General features: G+C 35.5%; 1 protein-coding gene across 1 annotated transcript in view; it reads left to right on the top strand.

Annotated features, from left to right (window-relative positions):
- The first annotated feature begins 230 nt into the window (after window positions 1–230).
- The window catches only part of CCDC39 (coiled-coil domain containing 39), a 47,310-nt gene continuing 31,349 nt past the window's right edge, over window positions 231–16,191 (top strand). The window contains exons 1-8 of the mRNA XM_055308086.1: window positions 231–271; window positions 397–517; window positions 6,929–7,048; window positions 9,391–9,537; window positions 11,008–11,166; window positions 11,968–12,060; window positions 12,153–12,281; window positions 15,999–16,190. Of these exons, the coding sequence (XP_055164061.1) occupies window positions 428–517; window positions 6,929–7,048; window positions 9,391–9,537; window positions 11,008–11,166; window positions 11,968–12,060; window positions 12,153–12,281; window positions 15,999–16,190 (930 nt within the window). The 5' untranslated portion in view covers window positions 231–271; window positions 397–427. The remainder of the gene's footprint in view (window positions 272–396; window positions 518–6,928; window positions 7,049–9,390; window positions 9,538–11,007; window positions 11,167–11,967; window positions 12,061–12,152; window positions 12,282–15,998; window position 16,191) is intronic.

The following is a 16,191-nucleotide window of genomic DNA, read 5'->3' as shown; positions in this document are numbered from 1 at the left end:
CGCGCGAGGCGGCGGCTGCCTCGCCCCGCGGTCCCCTCGCCCCGCGGTCCCCGCGCCCCGCGGTCCCGGAGGCGGCAGGCGCCAGCGACTCTACCCTCCGCAGCGCCCGCGGGTACCCGCCCGGGCCGGAAGTTAAGGGGGATTTCTGCGGGCGCCCGGCTACCCCAGCGCGCCTCTGGAGTCGAGCGCTCCGCTCCCCTGGGAGCTCCGGGTCGGGCCTCGAAGTTCTCAGCCGGAAGTTTTGCCTCTCGGCCGGAGCACTTCCTGTTTGGTAACTAAGGGCGCGGGGCGGTTGCTAGGGCTGCGGTGGTCGGTCCTGCGGAGCTTTGCGGGCGCGGGGGGTCCCCTCGCGTGCAGCTCCCGGGCTCCCCCGACGCGCGGATCTTTCCTCCGCAGCCTGTCAGAGGTCCCCGATCCGTTTGCCGACATGAGTAGCGAGTTCTTGGAGGAGCTGCACTGGGACGATGGGTTTGCCATCCCGGTGGCAAATGAGGAGAACAAGATGCTGGAAGATCAGGTAAGGGTCAGGTGAAGAAGGCGAGGCAAAGAGGGGGAAGCTTTCTGCTTGGCGGGAATACCCTGACGCTTTTATCCCTCCCCTTTCCTTCCCCCAGTTTCATCCCTTCGCCCTCACCCGCCTGCCCTTTTCGGTACCTGCTAAGCATCACAAAATATAAATTGAACCGATAATTAATATTCAGGACTAGAAAGCCCGAGGCGTTGCTCTCTCCGCCTCTCCGGCTCCGTGTTGCCTATTTCCAGCCTCCTGGGCAGGAGAGGAGGGGCTGCTTCCCGCGTCTGGTTTTTTTCCTTCTCCAGAATTCCGCGCGGCTTGCAAAGTACATCTGGAAATGTACTTTATTTAATCTCAGTTTATTCTTTTTCGTAGCAACAGTTGTTTGCGGTTGTTCATAAACCAATACGTTCTGGTTGACATTTCTTTTTTGAGTTTCTGCCTGGGACATTTAAAGTTGAAAGTGACCCGAAGAAATATATATGTTCAAGAGGAACGTTCTAGTAAGAATGCAAAATGTGCAGCGTGCAGCTTCTCAAAGTGAGACTCTTGTCACAGAGTGACAGAAAATATTTTTCGGAGTAAGGCATACTTCACATCAGCTTGCAACCAGTACATAATGGTTGTTAAAAATAAAATTGCATCCGGTTCAGAAAACTCTTAAAAACCTTGAAGAGTCAGTGTAAAGTTCCATCACGTGGCAATGCGTTGTGTTAGAAGCGGGTGCAAGGGGGACCGATGTTTACATTACTTTACGGAATGGAAGAGAAGGTTTTCTTTTTTTTTTTAAAAATAAATTTATCTTTTATTGGTGTTCAATTTGCCAGCATGTAGAATAACACCCAGTGCTCATCCCGTCAAGTGCCCACCCCAGTGCCGGTCACCCAGTCACTCCTACCCCCCGCCCACCTCCCCTTCCACCACTCCTAATTCGTTTCCCAGAGTTAGGAGTCTTTCATGTTCTGTCTCCTTTTCTGATATTTCCCACTCATTTTTTCTCCTTTACCCTTTATTCCCTTTCACTAATTTTTATTTTTATTTATTTATTTTATTTATTTATTTTTTTAATAATAAATTTTTTATTGGTGTTCAATTTGCCAACATACAGAATAACACCCAGTGCTCACCCCGTCAAGTGTCCCCCTCAGTGCCCGTCACCCAGTCACCCCCACCCCCCGCCCTCCTCCCCTTCCATCACCCCTAGTTCGTTTCCCAGAGTTAGGAGTCTTCCATGTTCTGTCTCCCTTTCTGATATTTCCTACCCATTTCTTCACCCTTCCCCTCTATTCCCTTTCACTATTATTTATATTCCCCAAATGAATGAGAACATGTAATGTTTGTCCTAAGAGAAGGTTTTCTTTTCTCTGAAAAATGAAAATGAAAATCCTTCACTGTTTTTTGAAGATTTTTTTTCCCCCCAAAATACTCGGATGTATTTACTCATGTCTAAATTAGAGGGCTGCAGTTTTTTGTTTGTTTTAATGAAGGGCAACATTAGGGAATATAAGAGATTTAGCACTGAGTACTGAGGAATAATAATATTAAGTATCCAGCCCTGGGTTCAGAGCCTAATTACCAGCAGTGATCATGTTTCTTCTTCTATGAACTGGAAATAAATAAAATAACTATTTCACGGGATTGTTATATAGCTGTAAGGACATTAATGCAGGATAAACTTCCATTAAGATGTTAGTTTTTGGTATTCTTGCCATAACATTTGTAGACTTTTCTATGCATATAAATTATATTAGCTATTTAAAAAATTACGGAGCAATAAAAATAAGAGTGAGGGTCATAATTACCTCACTTGAAGAAAAAATGGCGTTAAAAAAGCAATTCTGGTACGTTTAAGCTATTCAAACAGAACAGAAGGATATAAAATAATAAATAGAGTGTTCCCTCTTCAAAATACCTACTCTTGACTATAGGAGTGTGACTATCATGGCATTAAATAAATATTCCAGACATCATGGTCAACAGATACAGAGATAGAAAAGACAAACAAGTGTTATAAGAATGGAATCCTACTATCCGTGCTGTTTTTAACATAAAAGTTTGGGATCCCAGGGTGGCGCAGCAGTTTGGCCGCTGGCTTTGGCCCAGGGCGCGATCCTGGAGACCCAGGATTGAATCCCACGTCGGGCTCCCGGTGCATGGAGCCTGCTACTCCCTCTGCCTATGTCTCTGCCTCTCTCTGTGTGACTATCGTAAATAAATAAAAATTAAAAAAAAAACATAAAAAATTTTAATTAATAAAAATAATTTTACTTAAAAAGAAAGGGATTGTTGAATTGCAGGTACATATTACTCAATTACAACAGATAGTGATTGCTAAAATTATCTTAACATTAGGAAAAACTAAGAAAAAATGAAATGGTTAAATTATTGTTTAAAAAAATGCCTTGTTTCATTTGTTGACGGTATGGATTGACTCCCTACTCTTTCGTTTTTCATTTGTAAGACAAACAAATTAGTTGTCACACTTCTTTCCACCATCTTTTACCCCATTAAAAATAGTGGTTTTATTATTTTTATATTATCAAGGTTTATTTTGTTTTCATTCTATTCAATGTCCTTAATTTACTACAAGTGTTTAGTCTTAGTTTTATATTTAAATTGATTTAATGGGGACGCCTGGGTGGTGCAGCGGTTGAGCATCTGCCTTTGGCTCAGGGAGTGATCTTGGGGTTCAGGGATCAAGTCCCATGTCAGGCTCCCTGCATGAAACCTGCTTCTCCCTCTGCCTGTATCTCTGCCTCTCTTTCTCTGCGTCTCTCTCTTAAATTTGGCCTCTCGAATTTAAAAAAAAAAAGTGATTTATTCTTAAAAAAAATAAATTGATTTAATGGTCCTTAATGCAGCCACTTTCACTCAGTTTACCTTTTCTTGGAGTTTTCACTTTAATGGGTCCTATCCTTAAATATTGTTTCAGGAAAGATCTATAGTGCTGTGATTTTAATTCCTTGCATCCTTGGTTGCCAATTGATTTCTTGTATTGCCTGCTTTAAGTTTATATTCTTCAAATCATAGTTTCAGATCTTCAAGATCCTTTCTTTCTTCCTCTACTCCTTCCTTTTAGAGACCTGTGTTTTTTAATAGGGACTAGTTTTTCAACAGGCCCATGTTCCAACTGTTAACTTGAGAATTCCTTTTATTCCTTTACCGGATTGATGCTCTGTTTCCTAGATCACATATCTTCTTTCTTGGGTTATTTCCTTATTTTGATGGAATACTTTTTTGTGTGTCCCTAAGAGGAGTGTGATAGGAAGTAAACTCCAAATCTGAAAATGTACTTTATTTAATTTCACATTTGATGGTTTTGAATGGGTAGAATATTCTGGGTTAAAAATGTTTTTTTCCTACAGAATTTGGAAAGTACTATCTTCTAGTAGTGATGTTGGTGAGTAATCTGATATTAGAATGTTTTCCATTTCTTTGTAGGTTATAATTTTAATCTCTGGAAGCTTTTAGGATTTTGTGTCATTTTTATATTGTGGTTTTTATTTGGGCAACTCTATCAATCATATTTTAAAATTTTCAGTTTATTTGCTTGGTTTTTTTTGTAGCACATGGTCTTGTTTTAGGAGTACAGTATTGTTTACAGTCTTGCTGAGTGTATATGCCTGCGCACGTGTGTGTGTGTGTGTGTGTGTGTGTGTGTGTGTGTGTATTAGGTCTTCTTTGTGTCTTGAATTATGTTCCCTTTGGGATCTTTTTGTTTATCTTGATATCCTTCACATGATGTAAGTTTTCAATAAATATTCTAGTGGTCCTTGCATGACCTTTTATATTTAAAAGAGGCAAACAGTATTGTCTGGGAATTCTGTAGTGAAGGAATCATCAACTTGTGGAGGGTTAATCATTATGCTTTCATTAAAAAAAGCAGATGCTTTTGTTCATTATGCAATCATAAAAGTTATAACTGATGAGGAAAATAAAAGTTATAAAACTGTATGCTCCAAACAACACAATAACTAAATACATAAAAGTAAAAACTACTATAAATACAAGTAGACTTTGACAAAAAAATACAGTTGTAATAGGATACTACCATATTGGCCTCCTGAGAATTGGACAATCCTAATAGACAAAAGTAAGGATATTGAACTATGAATAATGCAATAAAAATAAACACAGAGAGCATATATATCCCTTAAATAAATACTTTAAAGAATATGTCCATAAAACATTACAAAAGCAGATCATTTACTATACCAGAACAAAATCTGTAATACATTAAAAGTAAATGATAAACCTTAAAGTCATATGAAGTGAAATAAGGTAGACAGAAAATACTGTATGGTTCCACTTATCTGATGTACCTAGAGTAGTCAGATTCAGAGATACAAGTAGAATGGTGATTTCCAGGGGCTATGGGGAAGAGGAATGGGGAATTAGGGTTTAATGGGCACAGAGTTTAAGTTTGGAAAGATGAAAATTTTCAGGTGGATGGTGGCAATGGTTGCACAACACGTGAATATACTAAATGACACTCTTTAATATACACTGAATATACAACTTTAATATATACTGAAAAACATTATTTGGTAAAAAGTAGGTTATGAATATTTTACTGCAATTAAAGAAATGAGTGGGAGGAACTTTATAGGCCACATTCTCTAATCGTAGGCCAGTAGCATTTGTAATAAATAACTTAAAAGTTATCCTCCATTGTTATGGACTGATGTCCCCTCCCCATTCGTATAGTGAATCCCTAATCTCCATTGTGATGGTATTTGGCAGTGGGGCGTTTGGGGAGTAATTAGGTTTAGATGAGGTCATGAGACTGTGGCTCCATGATGGGATTAGTATCTTTATATGAAGTGGAAGAGCGATCAGAACTGTCTCTCCACCATTTGAATATGCAGCTAGAAGGCACTATCTGTAAGTCAGGAGGAGATATTTCACCAGAACCAAATTGGCTAGCACCTCAGTCCTGGACTTCCCAACTCCCAGAACTCTGAGAAATAAATTCCTGGTCTTTAAGTCCCCCAGTCTATGATATTTTGTTATGGCAAACTGAGCTAAGACATCCATTTTAAATACTTAGGCCAATTTCTCAGATATATATTCCTGATAGCTCTTCTATCATGGAGAAATTGAAAGGGAAAAAAGTCAGCTTCTAGAAAACAATAAAATAAGAGTGCTTCACACCTACATTAATTGGAAATATAAAAAATCTTACTTAGACAAAACTTATAGCCTTAAATGCCTTCATTTTTAGATCAGTGTCTTAGTTGGCTTGGGTTGCTGTAACAAAAGCCATAGATTGAGTGAATTAAAAAACAGACATTTATTTTTCAAGGTTCTGAAGGCTAGAAGTTGAGATCAGGGTGACAGCATGGTTGGGTTCTAGTGAGAGCCTTCTTCCTGGCCTGTCCATGGCTGCCTTCTCAGTTTGTTTTCATGTGGCAGAGAGAAAGGAAGCTCTGGTCTCTCTTCTTATAAGGACTCTAATTCCATCATGAGGGTCCTACCTTCAGGTCCTAATTTAAACCTACTTACCTCCCAAAGACTTACCTTCCAGATACCCTCACACTGTGAGTAAAGGCCTCAACATATGAATTTGAGGGTGACACAGACATTTAGCCCATAGCAATCAATGTGACAAAAGTAAAGAAATTAAGAACTGCTCTTAATAAATTTTAAAAGAACAGCAAAATAAACAAAATAGAATATTAAAAGTAAAACTGAAATTAATGAAATAAAAAGCAAAAATACATATTTAATATTACTTTGTTTAATAAAATATAGGACATAACTTATTTATTTTCTTTCTTCCTTATTTAAAAATTCAAATGTTGTCTTTTGTACTTCATTGGATTTTGTTGTATACCTCCTGGGTTGTAGCCTCAACTTTGAGAACCACAGATCAAGAGCGTAAGAAAAGATATTTTTGTTTTTTTGAGCTTTCATATTACTTTGAGGGGTGACATATCTTAATTGTCCTGAGACTCCATCTTGTAATTTCCTAAAGTTTTTTTGTTTGTTTTTTAATTGCATTGTTTTGTTTCTACTCAGGGTTCTAATTCAGTAACACACAAAATACATTAAGAAATAGGGTCTAAGCATGTGAGAGTTAGTTGTACTGTTCAGCTTGCCCTAAATCTGTTGGTTTTGCATAGGAGTTCAGGGAGGAGCTATTATACCTGGTGTGCCACTACTTTTCAGATTTATGGTTTATTTTCTGTGTTTTTGTTATATCTGTTACTATGGTTTTGTTTGCTCTAGAGATCTTGTGGTTTAATCATGCAATAAAATCTCATTTTTTCCCTTTAAGTACTACTGTATGAAAATTGCATTTTAGCAGTGGTCCCTGAGCGATTTCTGAGAAATCTGAGAGATTTCTATTGTCTTAATATAGTGCTAATTTTCCCACAGTAATCTCTAAATTATCATATATATTAATTACAGTTGTCAAAGCTGCAGGAGGAAAGAGCAAGTTTGCAAGATCAGCTTCGTGACTATGAAGATCGAATTAATGCTATGACTTCTCACTTTAAAAATGTTAAGCAAGAATTTTCATTTACACAGGTACAGTAATATTGATATTCATATTGATTATGCCATATGTAGTCATGGAACATTTCATACTGCATTTATATCTGTGATTTTATTTTATTTTATTTATTTATTTTTTGTGATTTTATTTTAGAGATACAACAGGAAACTTCAGCATAGCTGAACTATTATTAACATAACCTTGAACCTAAAAGTAGGTTAAAAAAAAAAAAAAGGCTTTGAGGAACTCACTACTGCCACCAAGTTCAGGAAAAACTAATTCATTTGAAAGAAGAAATCATTCAAACAGTCTAGTAATATTAGGCATCAGATTATATGAGAAGGGTTTAGTGATGGCAGTGAGAAATGATTTTAAGCCAAAATAGACCTAATATAACATATGATAGAATTTCTGCCTCTTTTTTACTTTTTCATTGCAACCCACTGGGCCTTTTTGAGTGGAGGCAAATAGTTTATACACTTCAGAAGCCCTACGGGCTCCATGTTATTTTAGGATCCTGAGATAATGGAAAAGTTAGAGTATACTTAGGATATTATTTAAGATAATAAACGGAACGGGCAGCCCGGTGGCCCAGTGGTTTAGCGCCGCCTTCAGGCCAGGGTGTGATCCTGAAGACCTGGGATCCAGTCCCACGTTGGGCAATCTGCGTGGAGCCTGCTTTTCCCTCTGCCTCTCTCTCTATATATATCTCTCATGAATAAATCAATAAAATCTTTGGAAAAAAAAAGATAACCAGGGAAAGTATAATCCATTTTAGACATAAGCTTCTGATTTATGGATAGTCTATGTATGTATAGAACATCATTCCTAATGATGCCCAGCAAATCAGCTCAGCAAATCAGCACTGGAGAGTTTACTAACTTCCATTTCGGACTATTTTTTAAAAAATGCATCTACCTTTCTTTGAAAGGTATATAATTCTTAAAAGTGAACCAAGCATGTTTTTAATACCGATTAATAATTAATACAGATAAGTAGCTATTTCATTGTGTACAAGTCTTATTAGGAAGCTACAAATTTAATGAACTTTTAAAAGTAATACTTGAGATTTTTGAATCCTGATATGATTGAAACATCCTTTTTTGAAGTTATTAAATCACTGAATTGGGGATTTGAAAGTCAGACACTCTCTATATGTATATTTCATTATAGTCAAACCTCAATTAAATCAGATAATAGAGGGATGCTTGGGTGGCTCAGTAGTTGAGCCTTTGATTCAGGTTGTGATCCTGGGGTCCTGGGATTGAGTCCTGCATCAGGCTCCCTGTGGGGAGCCTGCTTCTCCCTCTGCCTCTCTATCTGTGTCTCTAATAATAAATAAATAAAGTCTTAAAAAATAAATCATATAATAGATACAAAAGACAATAAACTTCCTATAGCACTAAGAGCTCTAATAATTAGAAATAATACTGATGATGATAACTTTGAATCACTACAAACTCAACAGCCAACAAATACTATTTTATTAAGTAAAACTTAACACAAAGGCATGATGGTTTATTTTTTATTTTTATTTTTAAAAATAATTTATTTATTTTTTCATGAGAAACACAGAGAGAGGAAGCAGAGACATAGGCAGAGGGAGAAGCAGGCTCCATGCAGGGAGCCTAATGTGGGACTCAATCTCAGGACCCTGGGACCACGCCCCCAGCCAAAGGCAGATGCTCAACTGCTGAGCCACCCAGGCATGATGGTTTATTAGTATATTCAGGGAAATATTTATAACCATCACTGTTTACATAATCATTTATAAATTATCTCTTAATTAGAATATGTAATGAGTTTATAGAAACATCCCATTTCCCCAAATATTTTTATTTATTAATTAATTAATTAATTAATTATTAGATTTTTTTATTTATTCATGAGAGACACAGAGAGGCAGAGACACAGAGAAGTAGGCTCCATGCAGGGAGCCCAATGGGGGACTCGATCCCGGTCTCCAGGATCACACCCTGGGCCAAAGGCAGTGCTAAACCGCTGAGCCACCCAGGTTGCCCCTCTCCAAGTATTTTTAAATACATTTTATTTCTTATTTTTTAGATAGGTAATGAGTTATATCTTTTTAAGTCTTACCATTTTAAACTTTAGTTTTCTGCAGTTTCCCTGGACCAACATGATATCTGAAAACTGCTAACAACAATATTTTCTCCTAGGTCATTCCATAAACTGACTTTCTTAAAACTATTGAGCAAAACGAACTACACTGAATCACAAAGTGTAACATGGCTTAGGTTTCAGAGAAATGGAATTAATCTAAGTATTTTGTGGAAATTTTTGGGGGCTAATGGATTATTATAAATCTTTTATAATATTAAAAATTAAAAAGTCTATCTTGTAAATTATTCTGTAGTCTCTTTGTAAAGCCAGGGAACATGAGATTGAAAGTGAAGAGCATTTTAAGATCATTGCTGAGAGAGAACTGGGACGAATAAAGGATGAAATCCAACGACTGGAAAATGAAATGACTTCAATACGGGAAAAGAAAAGTGATAAGGAAGTATGTATTGAAATGTTACTTAAAATTTTGTGCTATCGTTCTTTTTTCCCTCACCCCCAAACACCCACTAATTTTTTTTTTTCTATATGAGAAAGACATTCATTAGTTTCCTGACATATACTTACATTGTTTTTTGGACAATGAAGTGCACACAGAATTGTTGTTTGAATGAAGTAATAGAATATTACATTTTTTTCCCCATTATTCATTTACCAAATAGTAATTGAGCCAAACCATGTGCAGAGTACCATACTGGCTGTCTATTATGTGATATTAAGCATAATTTATTCATTAGTATCATAAGATAGTAGGCATAATTTATTCATATCTTTTTAAAAGGCCACATTTAAAAAATTACTTTTAATGTTGAGTTTCATTTTTCATTCAAAATTTTTACCTTTCATATTAATATATCAGACTGTGACTCTAATATTAAGCTCCTGTAACCTCTTTTTCTCCTTTCCTTAGTTGCCTGATTTGGGAGCTCTTTCCAAATTTGATTCATCTCTTTACATATGCATATACATGTAGAAATGCATATATGCATATGTATACACACATACATATTTTATTGTATTAATTTGTATTTGCATATTGATCTGTTTTCTTATAGGACTCTAGATTTGTTAAATGAATATATTTACAGAATTTTTTTTATTAGTTTCAGAAGTAGAATTTAATGATTCATCAGTGGCATGTAACACCCAGTGCTCATTACAGCACATGCCCTCCTTCATGCCCATCACCCAATTATCCCTCCCCACCACCCACCTCCCTTCCAGCAACTGTTTCCTAGAGCTTAGTGTCTCTTGTGGTTTGCCTCCATCTGAATTTTCATCTTATTTTATTTTTCCTTCCCTTCCCCTATGTTCATCTGTTTTATTTTCTTAAATTCCACATATGAGGGAAATCATATGGTATTTGTCTTTCTCTGAGTGGCTTATTCATTTACAGAAATATTTTTATCTCCTAAACAACTATATTTATTTCGATTAGAAGTACTTCCAAAATTTCCGTCTAAGAGGTCTGCTAGAGGCAAGAATCTGATTGGAAAAGGAGACATGGCTTGGGCTTGGGTTAGCATATCAAGCACATTATTTTCACTAAGGTTGTATATCCACTTGGGATGAATTTGGTGGAGTGTATTAGATATTGCTCTGAAGGACTTTCCCTAAAGCCTTTTTAAGCAACCTTTGACTCAACTACTATTCTCAACTTTATATAATTGTCTCCACTCTATTTTACAATTAAAGAATATAAGAATATTATAATTATAATATAAATATAAGAATATAAGAATGTTAGTTAAATAATTAAATATGGTATATTATAGATATCTGGAAGTTGGGACAGGGACAGGATTTCTTCTTTCGTTTTTAATATGTCCTATAGTATGTTTATATTTTATTTTAGTTTGTGTAGTAAATAATATTTTGTAATCTCTCCCTGCCCCCTTTCTTTGGAAATTAGAATAACATATTTAAAACTACTCAAAAATTGGATGGTTTGAAATGTCAAATAAACTGGGACCAGCAAGCACTAGAAGCCTGGCTAGAAGAATCAGCTCATAAAGATAGTGATGCCCTCACTCTTCAGAAGTATGCACAGCAAGATGATAATAAAATTAGGGTGAGAAATTATAAATTGCAATCTTAGGTTATCTTTGAATGTGTAGTATGTGAACCTTTTTACTTAAATTATTAGGTTTGTAATTTGAAAGCCATAGTTCTTACAGTCTTTTGGATCAAAGACTCCTCTGACAATCTAATAAAGCTAAGGATTCTCTCTTTAGAAAAATGACTATACTCAAATACAAAATTTTGCTGAAAGTTTTATAGATCCTCTGAAATCCTCTGACCATTTAGGGATTCGCAGACTCCAGGTTAAAAATCCTGAATGAAAAGAGTTTTCAGAAGCATTTCAGAGAAGAAAGTTTTATACAGAATATAAGTATTTTAACTTCTTTTGTCTAATGATAGTTTGAATGCAACATGCAGTGTTTGTTGATTTGAGACTATAGTGCTGTTATTTTAACATATTGTTATAACCATTACTTAAAATCTACTTGAAAATAAATGTGTTAATACTTTAGTATTATGAAACATGCTATTTTCTAATAGATTTAATACCAAATGAATTATTTTAAATAATTTTAAATGGTGAAGTATTGTATAATTTTTTTGAACTTACTTTAAAATGTAAGTAAGTAAAAATTCTTTTTTTTTTTTTTTTTAGTAACAATTCTTTTTAGAAGCAATTGAGTTTTCATTGCAGCCCTTTGGGGTTAAAAGATAATGTACATATTATTTGGTAGTTGTTTTAGATAGCAAATAAGTATGTATCTATAATATAATACTTAGTGTGAGATATGCTAATAGTTTTTAAGTTAAATGATAATGATGCATATTTTTACATGCAACTTCATCATAGGCACTGACCCTGCAATTAGAAAGACTGACTTTGGAATGTAATCAGAGAAGAAAGGTACTTGACAATGAACTTACAGAGACTCTAAGTGCACAGGTTAGTTAGTGAAGATTTTTATTTCTTTGTCAAAGGGATGTATGCAAAAGCACTTAAATTCACAAAAACATTATTTGTTCTCTATCTGACAGTTAGAATTGGATAAGGCAGCACAGGATTTTCGTAAGATTCATAATGAAAGACAAGAACTCATTAAACAGTGGGAGAACACCATAGAGCAGATGCGGAAGAGAGATCGAGACATCGATAACGGTGCCTTGGTAAAGTAGTTGTTTGGTCCTTGCAGTGTTCAACTGTGTTATTCTCTTTTGTTTTTAATTCATTCATTTCAAGTGTAACTCACATTGTTATTTGAAAATCATTTTTGTATAGTTTTGGTAAATGTTTTTCAAAGCTGACTGTTTCCATTTAGATATGTGATTTTCTGAATATTATTTGCTTGTGGTATTATAATGCTGAAGACTAGATCCTGCCATCTCCAAATGGTAGAATAAGAGAAAGTCAGTAGATAATATCAGTGTGGTAAAACCAATGCTCTGACTTACACCTGGTTGTCCAAGGTGCTTTGGATTTAACAGATGTGCTATTCAATAGTAATTACTGGCATAGGGAAATGAACCTCATAGATAGCCAAAACACAAAAAGGGAGAGTCAGGAAAGAAACCTAGACTATGATAAAGTTTCACTTTTGTAACCAAGGCACCCATAATAGGGTAGACGCTTGGAAGGGAAGGATACCACACTGATTAAACATGGACCTTGTGTTATCTTTTGCTACTTTCAGAGGTAATTTAGGAGAAATTTTTTTGAAAATCATTAAGGGGCAAAATGGTGGTGAGCAAAAATGGGAAGTTTAGGGAAAGTTGAGAAGGAAAAGGAATTGAGAAGGAAAGAAGACAGGTGAGAAGATGTGTTAACTTCATTCTGGGACTACTTCCTGGAAAGGCAAGCAGTGTAGGTCATTGGGAGCTTGGAATTCTCATATCTGTATGAGGTTTGCTTGCTATATGTGACTTATATGTAGGTATATTATTCTTTTATTGTAAATTTTTGTAAGCAACCAACATTTTATCAACAAAACTGCCTGTGCCTTCCTTGGAGGGACAAGGGAGAACCAGTCTTAAGTATGAGTTCCTCTTAATTCTTGATGCTGATCTCAGTTTCAGATATCAAGTCCTGGCTGCTTCCTCTGTCAATCAAATGTGACAGATCCAAGAGTGTGGATCCACAAGTGTATTCTCATACAACTCCACAGCTAAATGGACTCAGCCTGCTGACTTAGAAGAAAGTACAACTTGTAGCTCTCTGTTCATATTCACGATGGTTCCTTATTGACATCTCCTGGTTGTTTTTATTGCAAGAGAATAGGGAGGGTGCTAAGAACTGGCTCCAGAGGTAGTGGTATGCTTCTACGTGTTTAGCAACTAGCTCCCAATTTGTAGCATTCTGATTTCTGTGATGAAACTACTTCTATACCAACATGACTACTCTCAACACAGAGTTGAGAGACGTTTCAGGCAGTGAGCCAGTGAGATCCAGTTCATGCCACTAGAGGATTTAATCTTTTGTTCCTTTTCCTCTAAAACAGTTCCTGCCTTCTTAATGTCTTCTTGGCAGGAGTCTGAGCATATGAACCTGAAATTGTCTTCCTAAAAGACATTTTTACATTATATAAAAAAGGAAAAAATATTTTTCTATTATGCTTTTTTTCCAGTGTAGAAATTTTGGGATGTTACTGTACTTATCAGCATCACCTACAAAACCTAACTGTGAATAGATAACACTGTTAAAAAATATGAATCTTGAAGTAGGTATTCAGGTATTTGAGTAAGTGGTAGAAAAATTGATATAAGGCAGAAAATTCTAGAATGATCATTTGCATATATGTTTTGACTTGTCTTGATTGAATTAACATAGTAGATATATGGAATACTACATTATAAAATGTTAATGTTATAGAGAACATATGGGAATACTAGATTAAGTAAATTTAAAATGCTTTTTTAAATGTAGTGCATTTCAGGGATACCTGGGTGGCTCAGTCAGTTAAGTGTCTGCCTTCAACCTGGATCATGATCCCAGGGTCCTTAGGCTTGAGCCCCATGTCGGGCTCCCTGCTCAGTGGGTAGGCTGCTTGGCCTTCTCCCTCTGCCCCTCTACCCTTGGCACCCCCATTCTGCTCATGCTTTCTCTCTCTCAAATAAATAAATAAAATCTTAAAAAAATAAATGTAGTATGTTTCAGATATATATACATTTAATATGCTAGTATGTATAAAAGTACATGCAGCATTTCCAAAACTTACTCATTTCAGAACACATACCTTCCCCTAACCCTATATTCTAGGATTAGTTGTTTGGCAGACCCCATTTTGGAAATACATTTTAAGAGTAAATTTTCCTTTTCCCTCCAATTCCTCTAACATGTTGCCATCAACATCACTTGTAAAAACCACATTGACCTTTTATTCCTCATCTCTAAAATCTTCTTTGTTCCCCATTGCTTAAAAATTGAACCTCTTTAACATGGCAGTTGAAAAATTGAATTTCTTTACAATTGGGCCCTAATTTCTAACTTTCCACCCTCATTCCTTTCGTTTGTACCCACCCTTTCTTAATATGTCATCATTCCATCCCTACCCTCCTACCCTATACTTTAACCACATTGGAATATTTATACATCTCCATTTATCTTTTTAGGCCTAATTTAAAAAGCCTCTTAAGTAATGCCTTTTAATAATTCCTCTTGGGTAGACTTCATCATCTCTTTGTTCCCACGGTGCTTTGTCCATATCTCAGTTACTACTTTATATATTCTATTTATTTTTTGTTCCCAAGACTGGAAAAAGGTGTGAGTGAAGGCATTCCTATTGAAGCCAATAACTAAAATATTATTCTACAAAGATGAAAAAAACCTGGTACTGTGAAATATTTGGAAAAAAATCAATCATTGATTTTCACCAGGCATAGTCTCTCTTTAGCATGCGGCTCCCCGTTAAAGTTAATAAGCAACTGTAAACTGAAAGGAATAGATCAAAGACAGACCAGTAATTAAACTGATCCCAAACTATTTGTGCTCCTGGCAAAGCAGGCATTTTCTGCCTCTTAGAGACACTAGATTTGTGGAGTAGTAAAATCATCTTTATGGCAAGGTCTTCTCTGGGTTGCAAAACATCTTTTTTTTTTTTTTTTTTTTTTTTTTACTACTTAAAAAGGTGCCAATTTTGCTTATATCTTTTAATTCACTCCTGCATGTCTGTGACCTACAAAAGATAATATGCTCATTAGAACAGTATCTTCAAACCTTTTTAATCATGCAGTCCATTGCTAAAAAATTTTGAGCACTTATCCACCGGTGTACACCTTTATCGGTTAATTACATACATGTTTTATTATAACTAATATAGTATGTTCAAAATAAAGCATATATAGCACATTAAAAAACTTTAAGGCTAAAAAAAAGTAAATAAAAATAAAAAACTTTAAGGCTGATACATAAATATCAAAAAAATCCAACTTTCTATGTAAAAATATTCAACAATTATATTTTTTAAGATATCACCTTTTGTATATAAAAGCTTGACATTTTCCTCATTTCTTTAGCAAAGTACATAAGAAAGAAAATGAGATCTTTAAAAATGTGAGCTTATAGATACTGATGTATAGCATATTAATATTTTGTTTTTATTCATATAAAAGTAGACTTTTTTTTTTAAAGTAGGCTCTATGCCCAGTGTAGAACACAGTGCAGGGCTTTGAACTCATTACCCTGAGATCAAGACCTGAGCTGAGATCAAGAGTCAGAAGCTGAAATGACTGAGCCACCCATGTGCCCCCAAAGTAGACTCTCTTTAAAAAAATTGTGTTAAGAAGTTTTGATAAAATACTGAATATAATAATAGAAAAATAAAAGCTAAATTTCTTTTAGTTTGTTTTGTTCATCGTATTAAACATACTTAACATATTTTTTAATCTCAGGCATTAGCAAGGATAAAGCAGGAATTCAGAGAAAAAGAAAATTTGGTTAAAGAAAAGATCAAGTTTTTGGAGAGTGAGATTGGGAATAACACAGAATATGAGAAAAGAATTTCTGTTGCTGATCGTAAACTTTTAAAATGTAGAACGGAATATCAGCGTCATGAAACAAATAGGAATCAGCTGAAGGATGAGG

This window comes from Nyctereutes procyonoides, unplaced genomic scaffold (genome assembly GCF_905146905.1).
Source record: "Nyctereutes procyonoides isolate TBG_1078 unplaced genomic scaffold, NYPRO_anot_genome, whole genome shotgun sequence".
Classification (NCBI taxonomy): Eukaryota; Metazoa; Chordata; class Mammalia; order Carnivora; family Canidae; genus Nyctereutes; species Nyctereutes procyonoides.
Note: the sequence above shows the minus strand (reverse complement) of the source record. Positions and strands in the feature narration are given on the sequence as shown.